The sequence below is a fragment of the Scardinius erythrophthalmus genome, assembly GCF_964197995.2.
Source record: "Scardinius erythrophthalmus genome assembly, chromosome: 6".
Lineage (NCBI taxonomy): Eukaryota > Metazoa > Chordata > Actinopteri > Cypriniformes > Leuciscidae > Scardinius > Scardinius erythrophthalmus.
In genome coordinates, this window is record NC_138226.1 from 26,424,146 (window position 1) to 26,440,564 (window position 16,419).

Consider the following 16,419-nt stretch of genomic DNA (forward strand, 5'->3'; position numbering starts at 1 on the left):
AGCGCATAAGACTTTAATTCGTTCATCTTCAAAATATAAATAATATTCTTAATGAAACCTGAGAGATGTCTGTCCCTCCATTAAACATCAATAACACTAAAACTTTGAAGAGGTTCAAAGTTTCATCAAAAACTTCAAAAAGTTGATACAAGTAAGCCATATGAATCAAGTGGTTTAATTCAAGTGTTCTGAAGAGATACAATAACTTTATAGGAACAGATTTTATTTAGACTTTTGTCATACTGTAGATAAACATAGAGCGCATCAAATATAGTAAACAAGCTCAAACATGCTTGCTTGATGCGCTTGACAAGCTCAATTCATTTGGATTGTCAGTGAAGGGACAGAAAGCTCCCAGATGTCATTAAAAAGATCTTCATTTTTGTTCCGAAGATCAACGAAAGTTTTATGGATTTGGAATGACAAGAGGGTGAAGTAATGAATGACAGATTTTCATTTTTGGGTGAACTATCCCTTTAAGTTCTGTTGAAGTAGCATGGTATCTAACCATCATAGTGCCATGTTATTACAACATAAACACCTCAGTCTGTTCCTAACACAAAGCTATCGTTTGGCTTCAACATATTTTGATTATATGGACTTTTATAGTGCTTTTCTGTCCATTTTGGAGTTTGTAAGTACACTTTCATTGTATGCAAGTTTCACAGAAGTAAACAAATATAGAGAATATAACAATAACAAAATGATTATGTAATGGTGAGTGAAAACATTTTAATTTCAGGTGAACTATTCCTTTAAAAGACACAAATTATTTAAACCTTATTCAGTGAGAACAAAGAATAGTCAAGGATCGAAGTTTACAAGCTTTGTCTGGTTTTTTGTCTATTCCCATCGACACAGCAGGTGGACCATGAGCAAAGGCGGAAAGAACCTCTGTCAACGATATTCAACCAATTCCTCACAGGAAGTGTGGTGTTATTTACCATCAAACACACACTCAAACTTCCCCCACAGGAAGAGAGGCATCACAGCTCTAACAAGTGATACATTTAAAGTATCACTTCGTGGTGACTATTAAACCCAGAGGGTTCAAGATACAAAAAATACTCCCAGAGCAATTAACAGGCACTGAGATCCTCCCAGAGGGCGACTGTTCTAATGATGGCAGGACAGACTAATAAACACGCATGTGACAAATCACAGACCAGAAAAAGCTTAAAGACGACTTGAAACAAACAATGGCCTTAAAAAAAATGGTACCATTTTGGTACAGGCCAATATAGGCACTATCACAAAATAAAACAACACTTGATCACCCTGTTGGGGTTTATTTTTTAATAATGAACAGCTGACTGACACAGCTCTCTGGAATACATGCTTATGATCGATCAATCACAGTATCACAATCATCCATGGCAACACCATAAGCTTGCTTATCTGGGTAAACGAAACAGGTGCTAATTTCATGTCTGATACAATATACATAAGCATAACTGCTGCCATCTTGCACTTCGGTTATTGATTGTAGTGACAATGACTATTAATAATTACTGTAATGTATTTTTTTTATGTTCCACAGAAGACAGTAAGTCATCCAGGTGTGCAACAACATGAAGGTGAGTAAATGGCAAAATAGTGCATTACAAAATCTGCCTAGCAACAAGAAACACTGCAACAATATTACAGTTGTATTAATTAGATAATAGATAATAACTGATTTGACAACTCAAATCAATATTTCATGTCCACATATTTATTTAGCAAGTTAACAATAGCCATTTAATAAGCAGGATAATGTAAAGTCAGTCGAATACGGTTGCAAAATAAATCCCTCTCCTGATCAATCTGTCGTGGTTTACAGTATTTAGCTATATGACAGGCTGTGACTGAACATTATCACTTACAGTCTTAAAATAAAAATCAGTTGGAAGTCTGCATCTTTTATATATATATATATATATATATATATATATATATATATATATATATATATATTTTTTTTTTTTTTTTTTTTTTTTTTTTTTAGAGATACTGTTTAGTTTGAAAAAAACAACACGTGGGTTTAAGGCTGGGTAATGTACTGGATATTTAGTGGTGATTAAACTTCCATTAGTTAAAGAAGACCACCTAAATACTGGAATAAAATGGCAATAATTATCCAAAAGAATTGTTGCGTCCAAACTAATTACATCTCAAAATCACTTAAAATAATGGCCTGTGAAAACTCAAATGGAGTCTGTGGCAAATTCTGGATCACTGACACCCACCAATTTGGCTTTTAAGATCCTTTTTAGCACTTCTTTTGTCTTTGGAAAGGGTAGAGTATTTTCTGAAAAGTTTGAAATGTCTGCCTGAGCTCTTCAGTGGGAGGTGAGGGCATACCCAAGGGCCATTGCTCTCTCTTTTCCAACCACTTACTTCTGCCGAAAAAGGGCAAGTGACAATCTGAACAATTACGCAGGCCTATTACCTCAATCAGGTATAGAGTAGTGTGGACTCTCCCTTTCTCTGCCCATCTTCCTCCCTCTCTAGTGGTTTGCAGTATAGAAGGGTGCAATGCTCAGTGCATTAGTGAGCTCTAACCCTGTCATTTCTCAGACACACTCGCTTATTATGGACACACCGCATGTTCCAACAGCCAAGAGGAGAAACACTCTGAGAAGACAGGTCTAGCAGAGAAGACGAAAGAGAGAGGTGGAGATGTGTGAAGGACCATGATGAAGAACGGTAGGTCAAAGAGTCGGAAACGCCTCCAAAACCAAGTGAGCGGCCCTTTAGTATTGTGTGCCATTCAGAAAATAATTTGAAATCCCTTTGAAATAACAATTCAGTTCCTGAACAGGGTTATTAGTTGACAAAAACCATAAAAACTCTCTTGTTATTAGAGAGAGAACAGTTAAATAAACATACTTATGTGTTAAAATGTCCGTCGTTGCAAGTAAACACAGTCATTTATGTCTTAAGTGAATGTAAACAGTTGAGAAGGAAAACACACAAGTATTCTGGACCCATGCAGTCGATCTTAAAGTGACAGCATCCAAATATACCAGCTGTTGATCAAACAAACAACAAAAAAAGATAAAAACTATTTTCTAAAATCTTGTTTTCCTATATGCTTGTAATTCGTTTCTTTGTTCTTTCGTTATAACTTGTCTTCAGTTACAATTGTACCTCTTGCATTAAAAATGTCAAATGTAAATTTCTTCATACACTAAAAGCACAAGGTTAGACAACTGATTACTTGCCAGAGTACATACAGTATGTGATCCATATTATCATTTGTTCATGTTGACTGCTATGTTGGCAAAACCACATGTGCATTGCACACAAGAATCATTGAACATGCAAGTGCCATTAAAAGCCAGGATGACACATCTCCAATCTATCGTCACTTTAAGTTTGCCAAACACTCTTTGTCTGACATGAAGTTCCTGGGCATTGAGAGGATAAAAAATTGCTGCAAAGGGAGGCCTTTTGGATCTTTGAACTCAAGTCTCTATTCCCTGAGGGTATGAATGAAGGATTAGAATTTTCCTGTTTTTATTTGTAAAAGTTTTTGTTTTCCTCTAACACTACTGTTTTTTTTCTTTTTTTCTGTTTTTTTCTTTATCATTATAATTGTATGAAGAATTAGAACACTCCTGTGTTTTCTTTTCTTATGGGGTTTCTTTGTGGTGTTTGTCATATTTATATTGTTTGTATCCTTTATTTGCTGCACTTGTATATCTGCAATATTCTGTGCCACACATGCTAATTGCCATACTCTCTTAGAGTTCAACTTGAGCTAAACAGAATTCAGCTGATTGCCCCTAATTGTTAATATACTAAGAAAAGGGTGAATGTTTGTTGCAGTTTAAGCACTGATGATAACAATGTGCTGAAATGTTTGTTGTGTCATGATTTTGGTCATTTCGCCCACCCCTAAGCATCTCAATGGTACTAAAGTAATTGAATTTGAATAGTATGCAGAATGAAATAGAAATACATGATTAAAATACACATTTTGTAACATTTAATTTGTCTTTTTTTTTTTTTTTATAAAATCACCCATACTCATTAGATTAGAAAACAATAAAAGGTGATTAAGGTGATATACACTCACCTAAAGGATTATTATGAACACCATACTAATACTGTGTTTGACCCCCTTTCGCCTTCAGAACTGCCTTAATTCTACGTGGCATTGATTCAACAAGGTGCTGAAAGCATTCTTTAGAAATGTTGGCCCATATTGATAGGATAGCATCTTGCAGTTGATGGAGATTTGTGGGATGCACATCCAGGGCACGAAGCTCCCGTTCCACCACATCCCAAAGATGCTTTATTGGGTTGAGATCTGGTGACTGTGGGGGCCATTTTAATACAGTGAACTCATTGTCATGTTCAAGAAACCAATTTGAAATGATTCGAGCTTTGTGACACGGTGCATTATCCTGCTGGAAGTAGCCATCAAAGGATGGGTACATGGTGGTCATAAAGGGATGGACATGGTCAGAAACAATGCTCTGGTAGGCTGTGGCATTTAAACGATGCCCAATTGGCACTAAGGGGCCTAAAGTGTGCCAAGAAAACATCCCCCACACCATTACACCACCACCACCAGCCTGCACAGTGGTAACAAGGCATGATGGATTCATTTTCTCATTCTGTTTACGCCAAATTCTGACTCTACCATCTGAATGTCTCAACAGAAATCAAGACTATCAGACCAGGCAACATTTTTCCAGTCTTCAACTGTCCAATTTTGGTGAGCTCGTGCAAATTGTAGCCTCTTTTTCCTATTTGTAGTGGAGATGAGTGGTACCCAGTGGGGTCTTCTGCTGTTGTAGCCCATCCGCCTCAAGGTTGTGCGTGTTGTGGCTTCACAAATGCTTTGCTGCATACCTCAGTTGTAACAAGTGGTTATTTATATATATACCTCGTTATATATATATAAATATATATTTATATATATAATATATATATATATATATTTATATTATTTATATATATACCTCGGTTGTAACGAGTGGCAAACAAAGTTGCTCTTCTATCAGCTTGAATCAGTCGGCCCATTCTCCTCTAGCATCAACAAGGCATTTTCGCCCACAGGACTGCCGCATACTGGATGTTTTTCCCTTTTCACACCATTCTTTGTAAACCCTTGAAATGGTTGTGCGTGAAAATCCCAGTAACTGAGCAGATTGTGAAATACTCAGACCGGCCCGTCTGGCACCAACAACCATGCCACGCTCAAAATTGCTTAAATCACCTTTCTTTCCCATTCAGACATTCAGTTTGGAGTTCAGGAGATTGTCTTGACCAGGACCACACCCCTAAATGCATTGAAGCAACTGCCATGTGATTGGTTGATTAGACAATTGCATTAATGAGAAATTGAACAGGTGTTCCTAATAACCCTTTAGGTGAGTGTATATCTATATATATAAATAGAAAATGAGGGGGAAAAAAACAATACAAGGGCAGATTCGAACCAAGAACATCTGATGTTCTACCAGACCGTTAGTACACACTAACTTTTATAGCGGATCTGTGTAACTAATCACTGTCTTGAAGAATTTGTACTGTATGTAAATAATGATTTTGATATAAGGATTAAAATATTGCATTAAAAATGTTTCTATGAATTCCATGTCAATAAATGAAACTCAATGCACTATTGAAATCGATTTCTTGATATCATAATGTTATTTTTTGTCAGTTTCGCCAAGTGTAGTGTAAATGCAGAAATCAGATAAGGGTCACTTTTAAAAGAAGATGTAAGCGGGTCCTCAAAAATATCGGACATAGTCAAAAAATCGGAATTGGGAATCAAGACCTGCAGTGTAAATGTGGCCTTTCTTCACATTTATTCATAGGTTTTGCCTAATGGGACCAAGTACAATAGCCATGCAATATACGGTTTCATTTACTTTCTGCCATTGAGAGAAATCTGTGAATAATGCCTCAGAATCTTATTGCTGAATTAAATGAATGCACATCCACTGAATAGAAAAATTAAAGAACATGACAATACCAATAATAAAAGCTTCTTATTGAGATTACAGAGATTAGGGCAGACAATAGCTGATTTAACAATAGGTATGCATTAAGTCCACATTATCAGCTATACATAGTTTTGACTGCTAGTGAGTGCAATGAACGTTGAACTACAGTTCCAACATGTGAATGTTACATAGAACATTGAGCTCTATGCTTTCTAAAACTGTAAAACTGTAAAAGCTACTGCGTTTCTAACACGTCGGCATAGTTTGGTAACTTGGGAATGACATAAACGATGAGTGAAAAATCCCAGTAATGGTCTCCTGCCACGTTTCTTAGGTTTCTTTGTTCAGGTTCTCACTCTTTCTGTCACACGCAAACACGTATCTCCTCCAGCTGTACATAAGCCTTCATCAATGAAAAGTGCCAGTGTAATTACACCCAATAGACTGAAAGAGAAAGAGGGAGAGGGAGAGAGGGAGAAAGCGAGACAGAGAAATTGATGTTAATTGGGGGTTTGTGAATGAGAGGCTGTTGGATTAAAAGCAGAGCCGTTTTAATTTGAGATCATGTATCCCTTTTGAGTGTCATTTTAACGAAGCATGTGAGAGAGCAGAGAGTGTGTGAGAGTTCACAGTACAGACAGCGAGAGGCCAAGCTAATCAGGTATAAGTCAGGCGTTGACGTCACAAGGCATCTCACAAACACAAGAAAACACTCATCTAAAGTTTTCATTGGTCATGTCAATCACTGTACTGAGTGCCTACACCAAACACTGATGCCTAAACCTACCCGTCACTGTAACCTTAACCAATGTAATCGGTTGCACTGAACTAATTTTTGGGGAAAAACACACTCAACCACAAATACACTGATGTAAGCCTGAGCAATATGACAGGTTTATACCCTGACAGTAATTTGTGACCCTGGATTAGAAAACTTACGGTATGTATACCCGTAAAATATACCCGTAGTATGTCTTACGTGTATATTTGTGGCAATAGCTAACGATACTTTGTATGGGCCAAAATTATCGATTTTTCTTTTAGGCCAAAAATCATTAGGATATTAAGTAAAGATCATGTTGCATGAAGATATTTTGTAAATTTCCTACCGCAAATATATAAAATATGTTTTTTTGAGAGTGAATGAGCACAATCGCGAACATAAATGGACAATAAATGCTTCTCAAGGCGATTTTCTCAATGTTTCGATTTTTTTGCACCCTCAAATCAAAAAAACCGTAAATCAATGGGAAGCTTATTTATTCAGCTTGCATATGATTTATAAATGTAAAAAATTTTTTTTAAAAAAATACCCATGTGACTGGTTTTGCGGTCCAGGGTCACATTTGTCAAGTCACATACCGTAGATGTTTGCACCATTGAGGTTACCGTAGAGGTTTGCATATATATATATCATAAACAAAAATATTATAATACTATAAACCGTAATATCAAATTTTTCATAATAATTGGTCATATCTTCCACCCCTACACTGATTTATTTGTATTTTATGCTTTATTTGTATGTTAAGCATTACACATTGTGTCTTTCTGTGTGAGCTGAGGTTAGAACGTCTAGAACTATCACTCCAGTGACATCAACACATTGAATTTCGGCTCAGGTTTTACACAGTGAAAGGAAGTTGAGATGAGATGTGTGGGGTTCGACTTTGCCGGTCACTCAGTATTACTGATATTCTAGAGCAGCGGTCAGGAACCAAGGGCTCGGGAGTCACACCTGGCTCTTTTATTTGATCAAAAGCAGCCGATTACAAAAACTTTGTGCTACCTACTGAAGTTAATGAAATAAAAAAAATTAGAATAATAATATATTTCAAGTTGTACCGGCCAAAGTGCATGTTGATGTTTGCGAGTGTCATGACAGAAATCCTAGAGATCATTCCATATTGCAACTTGTTATTTATTGTTTGTTGGATATTTGTTTGTTTTTAATTGTCTATGGACCTAATAAATGTACAATTATTAAAATATTATTAAAAAAAGTATAATAATAATATATAATATATATTTTTTAATACATTTTTTTTATTATTTAGCTGTGGCTCTTTTGGAAAAATGCATTAACCAAAAATTTAAAATTGGCTCTTTGGTAAAAAAAGGTTCCTAACCCCTGTTCAAGAGAGTGCTGTAAGAGCTGAACCAGTGCTACAAATCCCACTGGATACAGGAGCGGAAAAGTGGTCATTATCTGGTAAAGTGAGATGGCTTGGTGCTTTGCAATTAAAAAACTGTTGGTGAATTTTATGCTAGCGGGTAATATCTTTCAAGTAGTTTCTGAACTTTACTTCTCCCCCTGCCATTTATCATCTTTAATTAAGAAAAAAAAAGTTTTGTGAGATTACAAATTACTTTACTATAACATTTGATACATTTAACACTTCCTTGCTGAATAAAAGTAATAAACTTTAAATAAAAGCTATAAACTTTGAACGGTATAATATAAATAAAAGGCTGTGGTTGGATAGTTCACCCACAAATGAAAAATTCTATTATCATTCGCTCACCCTCAAGATGTTCTAAACCTGTATGAGACTATGTTGAACTCAAAAGAAGATATTTTGAAGAATGTTGGTAACCAAACAGTTGCTGGTCCCCATTGCTTTCCATAATATGGAAAAATAAATACTATGGAAGTCAATGGTGACCAGAAACTATTTGGTTACCAACATTCTTCAAAATGTATTATGTTGTGTTCAACAGAAGAAAGAAACTCATATAGGTTTAGAGCAACTTGAAGATGGGTAAATGAACAGAATTTTTATTTTTGGGTGAACTATCCCTTTAACATATCAGAGGATCTCTTCCTGTCTAAGTGGGCAGATTTTCGCAAAATTGTGGCTTGAATAAGAACTTGGCTAGAAGAAAATGCAATGTGAACCTTTGTGTTATTAATTAACAAAACAAAAACTAAAGTAACATATAAAGTGTGCTTATCCAGTGGACACTGGACTTCTTCTTGCCACAAAGGTATATGAACCCCAACAAGTGAAAACTCTAATCCCAGATGAGAGGTGTGCGGTGCGGGCGGACCCTCTCGGAAACACCGAGCTGGCCAGTGGGACTGCAGGGTGAGGTCCCTGGGTTCACACTCGGACCACCAACATAACAACCAGCGAAGATAAAAACAAATCCACATATCTAATTGGTTCTTAAGGGACTTTAACGTTCTGCGGTTATAAAAATAGACTAGGACACACAGGACAAATATATCCCAACGGAATCTCTGTCTCTCATGACTAATATCTGTAGAAATATATTCGCAAGTGACAGTTTCCAAGGTTACAAACCTTATCTGCTGTCTCCATCCTCTGGAGTTCTGATTTTAAATTGAAAACTATGACTTTTACAGTGGATTTAGATAATAATGTGAGAAATGACGCTAGATGGTCCATTTGCTACAGTGCAGGAAGGTGCACAGGAGTAGTCTGCAATGAGTACTCTTCAAAATAGACTCAGATGACACTTCCGAACTGCACACAAAAACTGTAAGGGCCCTTTTCACACCTACCTTGTTTGGTCCGGACTTTCGGACTTTTCAGTTTGGTCCGAATCAAAATTACAGGTGTGAAACCTCCCCCGGACCACGGTCCGGACTAAACAGACGAAATTTGGTCCGCCGAAAAGAGGTGGTCTCAGTCCGGATCAAACTGAGCAAAGGTTTGGTTCGTTTCCAGTGTGAAAGCATTTTCTGTATGGTTCGGACTTTCAGACCATTTACAGGAAGTTCCGGTGGTTCCCGCGTAGCCTAAACAACTGAAGAAGAATATTTATGTGCAGTCCTGCCCGCAGCGTTTCTTCCAGCTGATTCACACACACACACTTGTCCTGCGTCCTGCCGGCGATGATAAAATGTTCGCACAACGAGGACGTTCATTTGGCGAATTTGAACTAGCCTCAAGTATAGTTGGTGCTGCTGGGAGTAATGTCGAAATAATAAAAGTATAGTGGCAACGATATGTTCATTCTGTTCATTCATTCTTGTCAAAGTTACCCACCGATTTGACAACACTCTGACGTCAGACGCATGTCCGTTTACAAACCAATCAATGTCAAGATGCAGCCCATATAGATGATGACGACAGGACGCAAGTACGTCATGTAAAGTTCTTTAGTGCGCTCGCATAATTGCAATGTGAAACCAAACCAAAACTAAGCTAATGTATACAATGTATCAAAACATGAACTTTGGTTCGGACCTTGGTGCGGACTTTCAGGTGTGAAAGGGCCCTTAGAGCAGACTGAAACTTTTTTTTCTTACAAGATTACAGTTCCAAGTTATTAAACTGGTGGAAAAGTGCTCTACTAGCCTGCCAACTGGGACCAAACCACAGTTTGAAACAGTAAGATTAGATATGAGCTCTCAGAAGTGCAGAGACGCCTTGCTAAGCAAATTTTCCCCAACAATTTGCATAAGGCATTTATGAATGATCTACATAAACATTTGTGGTTACATTTTTTTAAGGTGTCCACCATAAAGTGTAATTATGCATTTAAGTACTGAGTAATAATAATAAACTACATGTATTTACTGTTTTATGTGTTTTGTATTGTTTCTGTGCCATGTTTGTAGGCCTTTGTAGTTTTTAATGTTGATTAGTCCCTGAGTGTTCCCTTGTGTGTCTTGTTAGTCTCATTAACCCTTGTGTATATATAGCCCTTTTGTTTCTCTTGTGGCTTGTCGATGGCTGAGTCCAAAAACGTAGTCAGCTGACTTGCTGCCTCGCTGCCCTATCAGGCAATGACTTTGCAGGCAGCGTTTGTGCATGAAGGTACGTCTCGAAACTGATTTCGGACAGACTTCTGAGGCAACGTAAAGGCTTAATGATCTACAGCAAAATAAGAGCAAGCTTTGGTGAAAACTAAATGAATATTTAATTACTACAATAGTAATTTCTCACTTGAAATGACATCAGAAGTGGAAAACGTTGGTCGAAAAAGTACATTTATACACAAACTGACCACCAACCGCAACTGTCAGACACCATCTTTCTTTTTGTAGCCCAACCATAGACTGTAAAAAAAGATGGACGACGCCCCTTCGCTCTCTTTCATTGATGAGAACTGAAGCCGCCAGTTTCAGTATGGCGCTGACATATTGGAACTTGAGTCTGCGCAGTAGCGATCTCAGGACCAGACCTACGCAGTAGTGAGCAGGAAGTAAAGCCGCAAAATTAACGCTCCGCCCTCACTCTCACGGAATGCACTCGGGGAGAGTTATTTTTGAAACAGACACTTGAACTTGTGATAAAAACGACAGCAAATGAAAGAAACCACCTTTAGAAAAAAGATATTTGAAGTGTATTAAATTGTTTAGTTGGTCTCACGTCCCGTTGAATAACACGGGGAGGCGGGGCTTATGACCTATACTAGGACCAGTCACCGGGGGGCGATCGAGACGTTTTGGCTTCACTTTTCAGGGCTTGTGCGGCACGCTTGAGCCCAACAGTCACCGAATGGAACGCATAGGATTGTGGGAAATCAAAGGCAGCGAAGTATACATCTATACTGCCTTCAAAAATCGATCAGATGAAGGTATCTCAGGAGACAGGAAGTGAAGTTATTGCATTCAGACTTAGTGCCTTGATGCCTTCCTACCTTGGAATTCGTCCTCCAAAGGCAGCATTTTTAAGCATTCGGACTTAGCCGATGTTTGGCGTTTCATGCGTGTACCTGATTTCTAGGTGAAAATTCTTCTTTAGAAAAATGCTCTTCTTTAAAATATATATATACACAACTGCCACACTACCATTCAAAAATTTGGGGGCGGTAAGTTTAAAAAAAAAAAGTTTTTATTTCATTATTTTTCATTATTTATATCATTATTTTTGAAAAAAAAGGCTGCATTTATTTGATAAAAAAAATATAGTAAAAAAACACGTAATATTGTAAATAAGTAAATTGAAAATAAGTTTATTCAATTTGAATATATTATAAAATGTAATAAAAACTATTTCAGCAGCCATTACTCCAGCCTTCAGTATCGCATGATCCATCATATTTATCATAAAACATGTCTTAACTATCACATTTGATCGATTTAATGGATCATCGCTGAATAAAAGTTTTGTTTTTTCCCTTAGTTCATTCCCGGCTGGTATAAAAAAAATAAAAATAAAAACCTCTGTGGTTGGTCACTTTACATGTCAGATGATCTCTTCCTGTCTAAGTTGGTAGATTTTGGCTGTTGCAATGTGGACCTTTATGTTAATAACCAAAAAGTCTAGCAATGCAAGACTATCCTCTCCCACATCAGAGCAAGTGCAAACAAGGCGAAACTGTCCTAGCAGCATCCCACCATCTGGCCCAAATAATGTTTTCCATATTCCACTGCAAAATCTATTTTCTATGTGTGTGTATCAGTGAAGGCGATCCGTCTATGAGTTTGTGTGTTTGACAGAAAGAGAGCAGAGAACCTCAATCTCTGATGTGCCACAGGTGCTGTAAGCCCTGCAGGAAATAAAGCTTCTTAAATACAATGAAAACACAGGAGTCAGCCAGCCGGCTGCTAAATGATATACAGGCGATGAAGGGGAGAGATGAAAGAAGCACGGAGCAGCATAAGGGAAAAGGAAACGGGGACGGCCGCAGGTGTGAGGGCACCCAAGAAAAATGCTTTAATGTGTAATGAATATCTAAGGAAGAAGGCCAAAACAACCAAGGGAAGACGACAAAGGTCTTGCGGACAGAGACCGAGGCCAAAGCACTGGAATCATATTGCAGGAAGGAAGAGTCTCTGTTTGGCAATGTTTGTGGAGCGTTCTGGAACACTGATAGAGGTGTATGAGCGTGAGCACATTATACTCTTGAGGTTCCGCTGTCCGCTGCACATTCCTGTCACCGGGGAAGAGCGGGAGTTCCCTTAACCCTGCAGGGAGAGCTGGGGGTGAAAGAGGCTCGGGGTCGGGAGGAAAGGGATAACCTCATCCATCTTGGTACTGAGGCTTTGTCTGTCAGGTTGTGTTGAAGTTGGGTGTCGTGCCGCAGGTTTCCTGCCTGTTTGAGGGTGTGCAGACAAAAGGAAAGTTTCTCATCAGACACATAAATTATCTGAAAGCCGCTCAGTGCCACTTGATACTGCAGGAATGCCTCTGCTCTGGTCTCGGCTTATAACAGCCATGGAGAACAGAACCCTCAATAAATCATACACAGGATTTATTACTCTGTTACCCACTCAGAGTAACAGAGAAAGTAACAGAGAAAACACTAATTAATTACCAGCATGCTGTCGGCCACTTAAATCCATCACTCAGCTACTACTACATGTAATGGTCTATTCATGCAGAGTGCGAAGAACTTAACAGAAATAAACACACATACATATACACATATATGTATGTATATATATATATATATATATATATATATATATATATATATATATATATATATATATATATATATATATATATATATATATATATATATATATGTGTGTGTGTGTGTGTGTGTGTGTGTGTGTGTGTGTGTGTGTGTGTGTGTGTGTGTGTGTGTGTGTGTGTGTGTGTATATATATATATGTGTGTGTGTGTGTGTGTGTGTGTGTGTGTGTGTGTGTGTGTGTGTGTGTGTGTGTGTGTGTGTGTGTGTGTGTGTGTGTGTGTGTGTGTGTGTGTGTGTGTATATATATATATATATATATATATATATATATATATATATATATATATATATATATATATATATACACACACATACATACAAACACACACACTAAAATCCACATACAACTGGTTGTAAACCTGTGGTCAGGTAGAGAAAAAGGAATAAAGCAAATAGAAACAAAATGGAAAGACACAAAAAAAAAAGAAATTCAGAGCGAGAATGAGGACAGAGAGGAGCGAAAGAAAGAGAGGTGAAGTACATTAAAGCCATCCACGATGCTCCAATAAAAGGCTCTGAATGAGCAGAGTGGTAATCATAAAAAACTCGATCTATTCTGAGCCAGTCCATTAAGCAGGCGTGGGGGGGGGGAGCGAGACAGTCCATTAAGCAGACCAGGGGGGAGAGAGAGCACGTAAGAGAGAAACAAATGGATATACTTCACTAACTCCACAAAGATCCATAAATGCATTCAACACACTGTAGCGATACAGCTCTGCTCAAATGTTCCATTTCATCAGAACATTGGGGCTATTCTAGATGAGCATTTTATTGAGGGAGGAGGAGAAGAAAAAAATGAGCAAATGAATGAAGATGCAACAAAAGAGGTGGGATGCTTATAAAAGAACAAAAAATAGTGAATCGATGTCTCGCTGCCGGTTTTAGTCTGGAAGCCTTAATGGAAACCTTGAGACAAAGACCTTCTGGAAAAATGACCAGCAACAACAACAAAACCCTTCCTCATTAAGAAGAAGTTAGAATGCACTGAGAACCTTTGGGTTTAAGTATGTTTTCAGCTGAATATTATTTTAAAGGTGATGTGTGTCTGGCAACAACACCACCACTTGTGGTTTAGAAAACACACTTTTGTAGCTTTAACATATTACATTGTAATTACATTGTAATTACATTGTAACTAAACATTACGTATACCTATGCTTATATTGGGAAAAATCTCAATGTCACACTAAAAAACAGCTTAGACCAGTTTGGTTCCAACTGGTTATTGTGTGTAGATCAGCTTGAATAATGTAGTCACGATGGCTGGATAGTAAAACCCAGCATGAAAGCATATCTTATAAGATCAATAGGATGCAATGAGGCGCTTTTAACAGCCATATGAGTTGGACACCACCTGTATGTCCTGCTTAGCTGTTCTAGATGTTTCCAGCACGGTCCGTCAGGTTGTAAGTAGTAGATTGCATTATAGACATAATGGTAATCTATACTAATAGTTGTTAGCTTTTATATTGTTATGTGGTGACGAGATCAGCTCTCTCAATGTGTTTTGAGTGTATCATTGCGGTTTTACCATGGCTCTGCCATTCACATCTTCCATCTGTGGTCCAAGAGCAGAATCACTACTGCTCCGTACTAGTAGAGGAGTACCTGAAAAACAAACATACAATAAAATATTAATAAAAACTAATAATTTGGTATATATATATATATATACACAACTATATATTTGTATGTTTTAGTAAAATTATACGTAGGGGAATTGTATTGTTTACTATAATTTATTGTTATATACAGAAGGTTTTTTTTTTTTTTTTTTCGCAAGCAACTGACACTTTTACTCAGCAAGGATGCATTAAATTGATCAAAAGTGACAGAAAGGGCTTAAATTGTTTTAAAAAAAAGATTTCAAATTCATGCTGTTCTTTTCAACTTTCTATTCATCAAAGAATTTAAAAAAAGTATGACTGTTTTCTTAAAAATATTATGCAGCACAACTGTTTTCAACATCGATAATTAGAAGAAATAATTATTGAGCATCAAATCATCATATTAGAATGATTTCTGAAGGATCATGTGACACTGAAGACTGGAGTAATGATGCTGAAAATTCAGCTTTGATCGCAGGAAAAAATTACATTTTAAAATATAATAAAACAGAAAACAGTTATATTGTATTGTAATAATATTTTACATTATTACTGTTTTACTGCATTTTGATCAAATAAATGCAGTATCGGTGAGCCTCAAAAACAGAAAAATCATACAACCCCAAACTTTTGAACAGTATTGAATATATGGTTAAACTTCATATTGATAGTCCACTTTAGACATTCTACTAACTATAAGTAACTTTACAACTACATCTCAAACAACCAGTAATAGTAGACCGTCAGCTCAATGTGTACTAACACTTTACTTTGATGATCCGTAACAGACATTCTACTGACCAAAAGTAACTTTGCAACATGTCAAATTATTCTACTAATCCTAACAGTCTAATAATACTTTAATGACTGGCAGTTGACGTAATTGCAAATTAATGAGAGTTAATTTACATGCAGTTATTTATACTATAGTTAGTGGTAGAATGTCTAAAGTGGACTAATCGAAATAAAAACTGTATATGAAGAGTTCAGATGCAAAAGCCTCTTATTATATTATACATTTGGAGTCCACGGTTTAGTTGGAATTATATATTCTCAACAGAATATTCTGATTCTCCCAGCAATACACCCAATTATGAACACGTTTTTCATAATTGTCTCCTCTTCAGCCCAGAATACGGTTTCATGACTGGACATGAGCGTTTGTTGTATGATCGGCAACATTCCTCCGGCTCAGAAGCAGAAGCTGACTCTGAACCCTGAGTTAAACACAGTTTACATCTCACTTATTCACACTTCAGTGGAGTAGGGGCACGTCAAGCACCCTGCGAAAGTGAGGGAGGAAAAAAACTGACAGCGTTTCAAGAAGGTTTAAGGGAATATTTTGTTCTTTTTCTGCACAGCAAACAGCAGCTGTCTGGGTGTCAGAGGCTCTGACACGACGCTTTGTAAATTCCAGTCTGCTGCCTCCCTCAAGCACGCCGCATACATTTTCAGGCATGTTG

General features: G+C 37.2%; 1 protein-coding gene across 1 annotated transcript in view; it reads right to left on the reverse strand.

The window, feature by feature from the left end:
• pard3bb (par-3 family cell polarity regulator beta b) overlaps positions 1-16,419 on the reverse strand; it is a 332,881-nt gene that overhangs the window by 225,376 nt on the left and 91,086 nt on the right. Inside the window, 1 exon segment of the mRNA XM_081368961.1 lies at positions 14,881-14,957. Coding sequence (XP_081225087.1) covers positions 14,881-14,957 — 77 coding nt within the window.